This window comes from Ranitomeya variabilis, chromosome 4 (assembly GCF_051348905.1).
Source record: "Ranitomeya variabilis isolate aRanVar5 chromosome 4, aRanVar5.hap1, whole genome shotgun sequence".
Lineage (NCBI taxonomy): Eukaryota > Metazoa > Chordata > Amphibia > Anura > Dendrobatidae > Ranitomeya > Ranitomeya variabilis.
The window spans coordinates 44,666,360-44,680,246 of NC_135235.1; the positions used below are offsets into that span (position 1 = coordinate 44,666,360).

The following is a 13,887-nucleotide window of genomic DNA, read 5'->3' on the forward strand; positions in this document are numbered from 1 at the left end:
CAGCGTCCGCCAATGTGGCACCGTGCCCAATCAGTGCGCTTTCCAAGCCCTAGTTAACGTGGTTAGTGGTGTCCACCAGAGTGTGCTAAATCTATTAGTGTAGTTTCTCCCTGGCACCGCAGTTGTGGTGCTGAGTGCTAGTGGGTCTAGAGGACACTAACCCTGCGTCCTTGGGGCAGAGTCCTGTGACCTAACACTAGCTTTCACTCAGCGGTATTGCGGCCCTGTGATGCAACAGGGTTTGCCTCCTTACATACCCATGTGTGTTTTCATTATACCGCCATACACTGTCCGCCATTACCGAGCAGCAGCAAGTGTCATCTCTGCACGGTGGACCCCAGGCTGCGAACACACCTTATATCTTCCTTTAAATCATTTGGTGTGTTCCACCAGTCCTAACATTGTTGAAGCGAACCCACAAAAGAAGTTATTTCTGGAGAAATCAATTAATTTGTAAGACATGAGGTGCATTCATTTAGTCTCAAACAGATTTGTTCATCTCTGGTAAGGGAAATTCATGGTGGGAAGAAATGCACCTACAGTATCAATTTTTTGTCTATAAGTTTTATATCATCAAGATACATGTTATCCAAAGCCTATTGCACACATTGAAGTGATATAAATTATAGCCTTTAAACCTAATTAAACTCATCAGTAGCTTATGTGCATTTGTTAAATACATTGTACATGGATTAATAGTGCAAACAAGGCCAAAGCCGGAGTAATTATTGACTTCCATCCTGACAATAGCATAGGGATTCCTGACTTCCATGTGAGAAATAATTATGAATCTGTCATCCCTCTGAAATGTTTATTTTACATGCTTCCTTATCAATATCAATAATTTAACTTTTTACATCTAATTGTTCCTCTTTTATTCCTCCTAGTACATTTCTAATAAATTGCCAAATGTATATTATAACTTGGGGGGAGGAGGTTGTATCACTCCATGACCAATTTGTGCCGATTGTAGGGATATAGTTCTTTAAGGAATTTTGCATTTGGACAATACATCTTTCTGTTAAACCGAGTTAATTGCAATAACGAAACCACTGCATAGTAGATACATATGGAAGCAGAGGGGCAGAATTGCTCATTATTTGGTTTGTCTAGGTTTTTGTATAGCTTTAGAACAGAAGAAAAAGCGCATTCTAAAGACTGACATAGAACGTTACCCAGACCCAAAATAATCAATGGGGCCAGACTGATTCTGTTTGCACCAATTGCACTCAATTGAGAAGAGCTGCCAGCCAAACAATTGGATAGACCATTAATTGGTTGTCAGTTCTCTAAAATGTTTGGGGTGCTTTAACCTGATGCATGTTGGACACACCGCTTTCTTTAGCCAACGTAAGAGTCATTCCTTTCCGTAGATGCCATGAGCCCCATTCCGATGCTAACTGTCACAATACACAGGTATTGCAGAGCCAAAAGTCAAATTCAGCACTACTAAATCTGCTTACTTACAATGCGGCATATCACAATGTATGATCATCACCAACATTTTTTACCTCTTTAACCATTATATACAAGATATACTTGTGCTATGCCTTATAAATGGCTCTTACACTTTGCTAAAGGTCATATTATAAAAGATTGGCAGATTACAATTCTATATGAGAAAAATGAGCCCAGAATATATAGACATGTGATTATTATTTTAGGGGGTTGGTTCCATAGAAACTTTACCATCGAAGCTGGGAAATAGCAGTTGTGACCTTTGAGAGACAGTGGGACACTGAATTTGCTAGACATTGTTGAGCTTTTCTTTAGATCGTTCTCAAACTGTTTATTAAGGAGTGAAAAATAGTTTTATTCTAAGAATAATAATGGAGACAGTTTTTGTGCTTACATCCTTAAAGTGACATTCAGTCAAATAATCAGAATATTTATAATTGTGTCTTTTATATTGCACCATTAGAGATACTTTCCCAACATCATAGTCATAATTTTTTTTAAAAATAAGGTTAATGCTAGCATAGCACAGAGAAAAAAGATCACATGAACATAGCTGGATGATCTTCCACATAATGCCTTTCAGTTTCCTCATCTGTTAGCACAGCCAATCACAAGGTGTGAGGTCACTGACCACTCATAGCCACCATAAAAGCCCGAGCAGGAGATATCGCTGGAATTTTTTAAAGAGTGTGGATAGGAGCAAGGCACCCAGAGCTCAATCAGAAAGCCGAAGAACATATTGTGAGTAGAGGTGATCGGACTATTTAAAATTCAAATTCATCGAGTCATCAAATTTTCCCCAAAAATTTGATTCACAGTGGAATCACACTCCTGAAAAGCCTCTAGTTGATCTGAAAAATATGTATCACCCAAGTCTATATTCAACCAATTTAGAACTCTTTAATGCAAACACAGTCTTGTTGATGTCCGAGTGACTCCAGATAGTAACCAGTATTAAATAACAGGCTATTACATAACCCACTACAGTGTCAAACTTGTTGGGCACCTGTAGAAATGGTCCAAAATTAACACTTTTTTGGGTGAAGGCAAATGCCTGCTTTTATGGTGTGTTTTTTTAGGTTATTTCCCCCTTGAACAAAAATGCAACACAACCCAAAATACTACTTTACAAAGTAAGTACAAGTCGGTTCATTAATGGAAAGAAAAATACAGCAAAAGCATAAAATATGGTCACGGGCTCACGGCCTGAAAAATTAATACATTGAAAAATGAAAATAGGTTTTAAAAAATATGTGCCAATGAAACCAAAAAAAAAGAACTGGACAATAAAAGCTTGTTAGCTTTGCATCTCAAAAGTTAGCACTTGCTACAGGATCCTATATTCAGGTGTATGGGTCTTATATTGGGCTACCACCATAAAGAAGTTTGCAAAAAAATACATTTTAAGAACAAGCACACTCGGTGTATGGGAGATTTGGGGGAAATAGCTTCCACCCAAACTTTTTCTTTTGTGCATTTTGTATCATGAAAACAATGGAAAAGAACCAGTCACATAATGAGATACCACAGTTTATTATAAACTTAGCCTTGAACAACTCAGCAGAACAAATAATTTAGTTTTTTAGAGAGATGTCTTCTTAGAATTCACTAAATTAAAGGGTTTTAACATTATTCAACATCATTTATTGTCATAGCATTTTACTAGGGTATGTCATAAAATTATGATGTGTGGGTGTACTATCTCAAAACCTTTATTTGGAGTGCAATGCCATAATTAAATTCAGTTAAAGAACCACCCTTTGATTAGTAACTTGACCTAAATTGAGGACAGTGCAATTTTCCAAAATTTTGGTCATATAGAACTGCAGCAGATCTTTTTCTTTCTCTCTCCACAATATATTATAGCCCATTGCTGAATTGTGTATAGTGCATTCATAGACATGACTTAATTCAAGTTATCCCCACTCATCATGTAAATAAAGGCATTTAGTTAACGGCAGGGTAATATGACATGTTACATGTGTTGGGTTGCATGACTCTTTCAGGTCATGTAATCAATGTCATCTTTCATTGTATCTTATGATGGAATGTATGCATTTTGTATATTCTGTATATTGAACATTAGTAACCTGAACCTTCATTGCCTTCTCAACTAATATGGATCAATGCAATTCTGCTGTTTTCCCATGTGATAGAGAGGCTTGGGAACCACTTTGCGTTGGTAGATGGTAGCATGTTTTCAGTTTAATTTGCAGGTAGCTGGGACTAATTGCCCTTCCTATAGTTCATTGGTTTTTTTCAGCAGAAAGCTTGTTATCAGTGTGACTAGCTCTTTGCTGGAAACCACGAGTGGGGCTCCTCTCTGTTTAAACCCCTAAAGCCCAATCTCTGGCTCCCAGTTATATACTTATTCTGGTATACTCCTGCTTCTTTACAATGACTCACTGTCACGACTCTGTTGCCGGGTGTCCTGGGACCAGGGCCTCCTTTATTGTCCCTAACGCTAGGGGCACCCTAGCTCGCTCTGTTCCCCAGATTACTTCTGATGGTGAAGTCGCCGAGCCCACATTCCTTGCCTTAGTTTTTGAATCTGCCCTCTCTCTGTACCCTTCCCCCACCCAGGGAATAGTAGTGTACTGTAATAGATCAACCAGACTAACAAGGTAATATGAACAGTGATAATGAAAAATACCAAATATACAAATTTACTGACACATACAACAGAGGAATGCACCAGGGAGTGCAGGATGGGGTTAAACCACAGTAGGAAAAGAAAGGAATTATCAAACACTCAAAACCTAGCAACTGTCACAGATAAATCCACAAACTGCCTTCTCCAATAACAACCACCAACAACAACCTCCAGCTATGCAGCAAAAGCTAACTCTGACAATGAGTGCTAGCCAGGGTCCAGATTATATAGGAGATGGGAGTGGCTAAACGTGAGCAGCTGAGAGCCTTAATGCAGTGAAGGTTCCAGGAGCTCTCAACTGAGCAGATTAACCCTTGCACTGCTAAAACAAACTTGCACCATTTAATATGAAAGTGAAGCACCTCTAATCAGTGCAGGAGTAGGAGAAATCAAATGTTACAGTCTTCTGGCTCCTCTCTGACACTCTAAACCCATGACACACAGTCTCTTTATTCATGTCCTTAATCTTGGCTTGTGATTTAACTAACTATCTATTGATTTTGCTCCTGACTTTGACCTGGTTTTTACCTGACATTCTAACTATTATCTGCCTTCCTGGCACTTTATTTCTTAAGGCAATAAATGCCCAGCTAGGGAGAAATTAAGGGAACTTAATAGTGGCAAACCATTATGGAGAGACCATGTTATAACCAACTTGCATTATTTCAGGTGAACAAACAAAAGCACATGTGCAGTACGGAGCGCCATTGTGCTTGAACAATCAAAAAAATAATGTTTATCTTTATTGGGCAAGGATTGGAGAACACATGAGGCAGAATGGAGACACATGGGGCCATGATGAGAAGACATATAGGAGCAAGATGGAGATGCATGTGCCAGGAATTATTATTATTATTATTTATTTATTTATATAGCACCATTGATTCCATGGTGCTGTACATGAGAAGGGGTTACATACAAGTTACAGATATCACTTACAGTAAACAAACTAACAATGACAGACTGATACAGAGGGGCGAGGACCCTGCCCTTGCGGGCTTACATTCTGCAGGATTATGGAGAAGGATACAGTAGGTTGGGGTTGCAGGAGCTCCGGTGTTGGTGAGGCGGTAGCTTCGGTAGTGATGAGAAGGCAGCGGGGTCAGTGCAGGCTGTAGGCATTCCTGAAGAGATGAGTTTTCAGGTTCCGTCTGAAGGATCCGAATGTGGTTGATAGTCGGACGTGTTGGGGCAGAGAGTTCCAGAGGATGGGGGATATTCGGGAGAAGTCTTGGAGGTGATTGGATGAGGAGCAAATAAGTGTGGAGGAGAGAAGGAGGTCTTGGGAGGACCGGAGATTAAGTGAGGGAAGATATTGGGAGATTAGTTCAGAGATATATGGAGGAGACAGGTTATGGATGGCTTTGTAGGTCATTATTAGTAATTTGAACTGGATACGCTGAGGGAATGGGAGCCAGTAAAGAGATTTGCAGAGAGGGGAAGCGGAGGAGTAGCGAGGAGAGAGATGTATTAGTCGGGCAGCAGAGTTAAGGATGGACTGGAGAGGTGCAAGGGTGTTAGCAGGGAGGCTGCAGAAAAGGATGTTGCAGTAGTCAAGGCGGGAGATGATGAGGGCATGCACAAGCATTTTAGTAGATTGAAGGTTGAGGAAAGGACGGATTCTAGAGATATTTTTGAACTGGAGGCGACAGGAGGTGGAAAGAGCTTGGATGTGCGGTTTGAAGGACAGGGCAGAGTCGAAGGTTACTCCGAGGCAGCGGACTTCCGGTACGGGGAAAGGCATGATGTCATTGATTGCGATAGATAGGTCAGGTAAGGAATATCTGTGGGATGGAGGAAAGATGATGAGTTCAGGAATGAGACACATATGGCCCAGAATAGGGGACACAATTACAGGAATGTGCCAGAATGTAATACTTTATTACTATAGAGGCTAATTAAAGGATATTATTACTGCTGCAATGTATTTTATTTTTGAGGATACTGTTTTCACTGCGGAGGGGGATCCTGTAATTGTGCAGGGCCACACCATCGCTTTTTATCTTCAACTGGTATAGTGTAGAAGTTGGGATAAAATTGGGGAATTGGGCACTGTGCTCTGGAAGAGGTGCACAAGATAACTGTTATTTTCTGCAGATACAAGTCCTTGCTGGGAGAAGTGATGGCTGTCTGCACTGGTTGAAGAAGCAAAGCGAAGATGAATATCTTCAATTAGAGACATCACTGGTGATTCAGTGTGTTAATTGTACACTTAACTACAATATGTGATCTGGTCATAGAACGACAGTATTTGTTCCTTGTACATGGTATTATTCGGTCACTATGTGGTGGTTATTTATGATCTGCACATGGTGTGGCGGTATTTTATCCTTGTTTGTGGTATTATTTGTCATTTTAAAAAATGTGTGTGACACATTCCTTAAAGAAAAATAAATAAAAATTTGCCTAAAAAGAGTTTTGGATATTTTAACAAATTTAGATTAGAGTGGAGTAGGGCCCGGCCAGAAAGAGTCTAACCTTGAAAAAATATTTTGGACAAAATAAAAGCTGATGGCTATGTATGTGATATGGTGTTCGATAGAAACTATTAATGAGTGATTGGTGAGGACGTGGTACAGAAGTGGAGTTTTTCCAAGAGTGAGTGGTGGGACTGTGGAAGGCTTGAAGGGTGGAGGCAGAGCTGGGTTGGAGTCTCAAGGGGCCCAAAAATGTTGCCAGTACGGGGCCCTGAAATTCATGGTGGCAGCCCTGCTTACAGGTAATATACATGATTCACTGAACTTTCCCCTTCTAGTCTAATAGATATGTCCACTCCTATTTTTTCATTAATATAAAAACTCCAATTTCTCAAATTCAATTCAAGACCATTGACCGTCTGTAATTTACTTCAAAACCACTGAGTGGCCACATATAGACACATATAGTATAAATATCTCCCAACACAAAATCTTTTCCTTTTTTGTGTCTTAAAAAAAACTGTTGGTCATCTCATACCTTACATTTACATCCAAGGTAATGAAGGCCACAACGGCAGCAAAAATGCCTAGAGTGTACTTCAAAGATTACCTTTCACCAGGTCAGATAATGCTCCCTTTAGTATTTATAGTGCTTTTGTATGTTGTTGTTTTTTTTGTTACCTGATGAAGGCTGCACTGTAAAAATAGCAGCCGCAACGTGATGTACTGTATTTTAAAAATATAAAAAAATATTTTTTTCCTCTTTTTTTTTTTGTTGAGAAAATAAATTAACTTTTATTAACAGTTTTTCACTGGAAGTGGATGTATTAAAAAAAATCCTAAGGTGATTAGCGTCACATTCGCTTGGAGTTTATTTTACCTTTATTTTAAAGGAGTATTCTGATTTCAATAATGACTCACATGACCATGACATTTTTTATGCTTTGGAAATAAATAATACAGTTTCCTATTAATTGATAGCAGGAACTTCTTAAAACTAATAAAAAACTATATTATAAAATTGTATTATCTGCTGCAGCTGGAGGAGACAGTTTAATATCATGTTTTACTTGTATCACAATCAAAAGTTTAAGAAATGTATAAAGAACCCTGTTTCACTTTCCCCTTTTTCTTATAAAACACAAACTTGCCTCGGGCTGGTAACTGGTTGCAACTGCCGCCCTTCCCCAATGCACTAGAAAACCAACTTCACCAGTTAAAAAATATTTTATTCTTTTATATGTGAAAATAGAAAGCATGAGGAAGAAATGTGTTCCTGTTGTCTCTGCAGGATGGCTGTATCTCTATAGGAATTAAAACATTAACAACATTTATCATCTAATTACAAGAGATTTATGATCGCTGGAGGACCTGACTGCTGAAACCCCCACTGATCCCATAAACAGGGTTCCCAAAGTATGAATGCAGCTTTAACAAGCATGTGCGACCACTACTACATTACCTGGTGGTCACACATGCTCTCTACTGATATGGACATGCTCACAGGAACCGTTAATTCTTTGATCTCTGAATCAATGGGAGACCGAGCAGCCAATCTGCCAGCAATTATACATTTATTATCTATGCTGTAGATTGATAATAAACGTTGCTCGTGGGACAAGGCCTATACACCACTCTAATCCTCAGGCTATACCTTTACGTGACCTCAAACTTAAATTTCAATATCCACTATGCCATCGTACTGATCTTCTCATGTATCCCACCACTCGCTTCTACCTGATGAAGGGTCTGTAACCAGATACGTTGCGCTCAAATGCAAATGTGGTGCGTAACTTTCTGGATTGGGAAAAAGGCAATAAAGATGTTTTGAGGCAAACCTGCTAATTATGGAGTGCTGTTCCATCTCTTTCTACCTGTTCTGAAGTCTCCTGACAAGTGGTCAACTCTACTGCAACATGTACCCTGGTACTCATACTCTATAAGTACTATGCTGTCTGGACTTGTGCAGGCAATTAAACTCCATTAGCTGGGCTGGGCTGCAATGCCAGATACAATCCATATATAAAAGTGGTGCTATTTCAGAAAAATAAATCTAATGACTTAGATGATGTCTATCCCATCTCCAGTACTCTTACTAATTACGAGTGGTCCCTTGAGGTGACAGAGAAACGCAGCTATACTGAAAACTGAATATCTTTAGGACCGACTCATTAAGATTGGCATCTAAGTAATGGGAGTGCAGGAATAAATGAGCCTAATTTATTAAGAAGCGCACTAGAGTTGAGCGAATATGCTCGGAATCGGTCGCTGAATAAGAATTTGCCATATTCATGCCTTATTGCTACCCTATTTGTGCTGAATTTATGTTTGATGATCAGTTCCGAACATATTTGTTCATTTTTACTCCCATTGACTCCAAAGACGTTCGACTGTGTTCAGCAAATATTGCAAAAACAGTATTTGCCACCAATCATAATTGGAACCGAATTTTGAAGAATTTGCTCAACTCTACGCACGACACTTAATGAATGTGTCTCATCTTATCATAGGTGTGCATCTGTATGCATTGTATTGGTGGGGTAACAAATGCTGTCACTATCAAAGAATTTCATGGACGTTGCCATCCCTCACTGACTTTGATGGAACTGAACAGAAATCAAAAGGCCAAAAGTCGCAACATTTTTTATGCAAATTCACTCTATGCAAAAGTGTTTAACTCCAGAATTCTGCTCTAAACACTTTGATGAATAGGGTCCTTTGAGCTTTTTCCTCTTCTATCTAAGCTAACACTTTTACAAGCGTGAACATTATCCAACAGCATTAATTGATTTACATGCTGATATTTAAAGGTCATCACATTTTTTATACACCTCAGAACGGAGCTCGAATACGACAAATTCTATATTATGATTCCGGAACAGCCATTGTCCAGATGTCAAGGAGTGGATGATTATTTCTTTATTGATAATTATCATTAAAAATCATTGTCTAGATCAGTCATGGGAAGGGGGGTACATTGAAGATTTAGTCATTAGCTTCATAATTGAGATCAAAAGTAGCACATTCTGCTGAAATGTTTTCAAGCTTTATATGCATAAAACATGGAAATTGTTATTTACATTTGACCCAAATGAGTCCGGAAGATCATTTCCATCAACATAAATTGCAGATTTAATTAACCAAGGTAGGAAGAAAAAGTAATAATTTTTGTTTAAAAAAAGTATGAAAAAGCAAATAGTAATCGGCTCTGTATAATGTAACCAATTCAAATAGAAGTACAATATAATAAATTACATTCGCCCTGCTATTTAGATAACAGTTCTACGTTTGTATGCCGTTCTCTGTAGCGGGCAACCGATAAGGATGACAGTTATTTGTTCTACAGCTGAGTGGCCTATCTCGTAATGTGCACACAACAACTACAATCATGTATTCATTGGGTGCTCAAAATTTCTATTTCCCAGACACGGGGCAATATAACGGAAGATGAGTCTGACTTTAATGCCTGTAGAATTTAATGGCTTACATTTCCATGAAGGTGATGTAAAAGTCAAGATATTATAAAAACTTTGGGAACTTTGTAAATGTTTATTCCACCCAAAATTGTACTAAAACTTCAGCACTCATGTATTTCGAGAGTTGGAGATTGAAAAGGCACAAGGCAAGCAGACAAATCTTATTTTCGAGTGAACAAGCAATATATCAATACAAATGGTGAAAAGAAGGTGTAACAGCATATTGTAGGTGGAAGTTTTGCGGCCCTTAATCCAACAGACAGGCTTTGCAAAAGCCAGTCCATGTAGCACGTTCTTAGGGAACCTAGATCTACACACTCAAATCCCAATACAAGGATATTGACTTATACATATCCCCCGGAGTTACACCTGTGAAGAGGCTGCTGGATGATAGCCTAAGCTGGAAGAATGGTTTGAGTCAAATCCAGGAGGTGAGGGACAGAATTATGAGATAGTTATAGATTCTGCATTCAAGCCGAGGTCATGAAGTCAATGGATATTTCATAAACAGGCTAAACTAAAATGCAAACCAGGGAAGTAGTAACCAATAACTTGCAATAAAAGCAAGCCGCTGGTAGTTTAAATAAGGTGTGGCTCCATCTAAGGCTCACATGATAGCGCTGTTTAGCACCCTGCATCAAGACAGATTCTTACCTGGCGCAGGACAACAAGTCTCAACCAAACCAAACTAATGTAAAACAAGACCACGTATGCAATCCTCAATAGTTCTACAGTGCAAGCATGGCAGCACATAGCGGCAGAGGACATGAGAGAGATTTGAAACATGGACTTAGCACTAGAATCATTTAACGTCAATATCATAATTAAACAGAGAGCACTTGCCACACAATTCAAAGAGTAAGTTGGAAAAATCATGGAATCTTGGAAATCTTTTTTTCGAATTACAGTCTGTCACTAATGGTAACACTAATAATGTATGAGGCAGCACATGTATTTTACATACCATTTGATCTATGATCAGCTAAAGACGTCATGAAGGTAACTGCAGGTGATCTGGATAATCTGGCGAAACGAGCAGGCAGCAGAGGAGTGACGTGGCCTTCTTTCCTCAATGGATGACCTGATTGCAAAACAGTTAAAAAAATATTAACAGATAAAAGATATATCTTACATTTTACAAAAAGCAGTGTAATTTTACATTTCTGCCCATCATTACTTACACCATGATATTTAAGTGATGGTTACATATTAATCAAACTTCTTTCAAGACTGCTCATGATTGGGGCTAGAAATAGAGACTGGGTTTTTCACTCCTTTTTTATTATACAAAGGGCTTTAATGTGCTCTAAAAATGAGAAAGAACACACATACATCTACCGATTGATCCTCAGTGGTCTTGGGATGGCGAAACCAGGAGAGAACAATAGAACAGAGGGAAAACTGGGCAACAATGCAACGAAGTGGCAGGGCACAAATGAAAAATATGTTTATTTTTGGAGCACATATATGTATCACGTAATTCTTATAGTTATTTTAAGCTTCCAAAACCAGAGCTGATGACCACAAAAGACCCGACTTCCATCTGTGGTTGTTGGTGGAAGATTTCTCTAAATTTCTCTGTTCGTAAACTTCATGGAGCTCCACAATTTAACAAAGTATGACTTAAGCTATATTAACACATCGAGTGACATGTCCGAGTGCTGTCAGTTTTTTTTCTTTGGCAGCATACTGATCCATAAAGTTTCATTCGGCCATACACACATCCATTTAAAAATTGGATCCCAGTCTGTGAGATTTAGAGGAGACCATATGATCATTCATTTTGCGCGCTGAGACCTCCAATGTCAATAAAACGATAGGGCAGAAAAACTCAACCTCAAAGATTTTTTTTGAGCAAATCTTCAGGCTAAAAAGATAGCTTATTTAGACTTAGCGCTTCTGCTCCATCTTTTTAATGATCTGGTGGTCATATAGACGTTCTCTGAATAAAACATCTGACCCTTTCAAAAGTTTCCTGAAAATGTACCGTAGTTACACTTTAAGAATTAATAGATAAACTGCAATGAATTTCTCAGATATCCATAATATGGATGCAAGATATTGCTTCTTTGTGGTCTTTAGAAAGCCCCAAGAGCCCATGAACAGCTCTATTATACCTGATGAAAGGTTTTGTGTCACAGAAGCTAAAACCACATGAAAAATAACGGGATAATGAAAACATCATTAATCGATGAATGAATCCTCTTGAATATTTGAGAAAAGTTTTTTTTCTGGTTGCATTCATTATTAGCACAAAGCAGAGAGTCGGTATAATTAATTAGAATAACTTCCCAACTAAGGAACATTTATCATCTGTGACATTTATATCAATGTTTTAATGTAAATTCCAACAAAAAGTTTTTCTTTTAAAAAGTAGCCATTAATCATGCTTAGGATTTTCCGAAATGTTAAAGCACGTGTACTGGTCTCTGCCTGAAAAAAGCATTCCTATTTCTCCACAATTCTGATTAGGAAATCCTAGTATATATTGTAGCATTAACCAATATTAAAAAAAATAATAATTTTGCAATTGTGCTACAAAAATGTGGAGTGCATGGCATTATAGGAAAAATTGATGCCTTTGCCTTGAGATATTGTCTTTAGCCTTCTGTTGATCTAACTAACTACAGTATATTTTACCAATGCTTCTACACATGGTCCAAAAAGCTATGTAACCTTTCTGCTTCAACACAGGAAGGACAAACATCTATGGCAAGCCACCCTGTTGTGACAGCTTGGTCTTATCATATTTTTAAAGTGGTCAAAAGCAGTAGTCATTACCATGCTGCTCTCCGTTGGCACTCTAGCACTTTACAGGAAAACAGTGTCCTAGTCCCAGTTTGCTGTCAGGAGTGAAGTGCATCACACTCACTTGTAGGCCGCAGGCCTCCGCTGTCTCCAGGTATCCATTTTCTGGAGCCACCACACACAACACAATGGACACCAAACAATGTGGTCAGTTGAAGTTTATCAGGTTGCAGCACAACACTTCAAATTCTTTACTTCCTTGGTACAACGCACCTTCAACCCTACAACTCATTTCTCTTGGACTATCTCCAAGCTCATGGACTCTGTCAGCCCCAGGAATTTCCTGTCCAGTTCAACAGTGCACCCAGGACTAGCCTCCTGTCCTTCACGCGGTTCCGTGTCCATCTTCTCCTGTACGCCAGAAGACATGATGGGCATATCAGCCCCCACACCAAGCTTTGGGCTCCTAACATTGCCAGAATGTCTGCAAGAGATATCAGCATGGCCTCCCACTGCTTTGAATTATTAGTATATGCTGGCTCTAGCAGCCCACTGCAAATCAACTTGACCTTGTCACTGTTCCTCCCTATCTGACAACTACCAGGAAGTTAGTTCCTTTTTATAACCCCAGTATCTCCCTCCCATTGCGGGCTAGCCCCTATCATTAATTATATCTTATGCCCTAGGTCCTAATATATGTCTCACCTCATACTGTACACTAAAACATTATACAGTAACACATCAAGCGTATTATACTCCACATTACCATATTAACAATACTTATACTATTCCCTATTGCAGCCTAGTTACAACAAACACTAAACCACAGTACATAGTTCACATTTCACACGACACTACACATGCGCATGACATCATTTACATTCTGAAATTGTTTTCCGGGAAAAGAACAGGGCAACACAGTCTACATCCTTACGATATCACCCAACATATAATGTAAGTTAAAGTTGAGCGATTTGTAAGCCTTGCATCTTTCCATCATAGAAGGTCTTAAAATTAACAATACCAATGCATCTGTTTTTATGCTAGTCTTTTACGTCCTGTCATATTGTGGGATTCTTTATTGGCAAAGCTTACGCTGTTGATAATTATTCAAATGTTCATTGATTAGTGACAT

The 13,887-nt window shown here is 38.8% G+C and overlaps 1 protein-coding gene across 1 annotated transcript in view; it reads right to left on the minus strand.

Moving 5' to 3' along the window:
* TCERG1L (transcription elongation regulator 1 like) overlaps positions 1–13,887 on the minus strand; it is a 268,237-nt gene that overhangs the window by 89,972 nt on the left and 164,378 nt on the right. Inside the window, exon 5 of the mRNA XM_077258434.1 lies at positions 10,969–11,085. Coding sequence (XP_077114549.1) covers positions 10,969–11,085 — 117 coding nt within the window. The remainder of the gene's footprint in view (positions 1–10,968; positions 11,086–13,887) is intronic.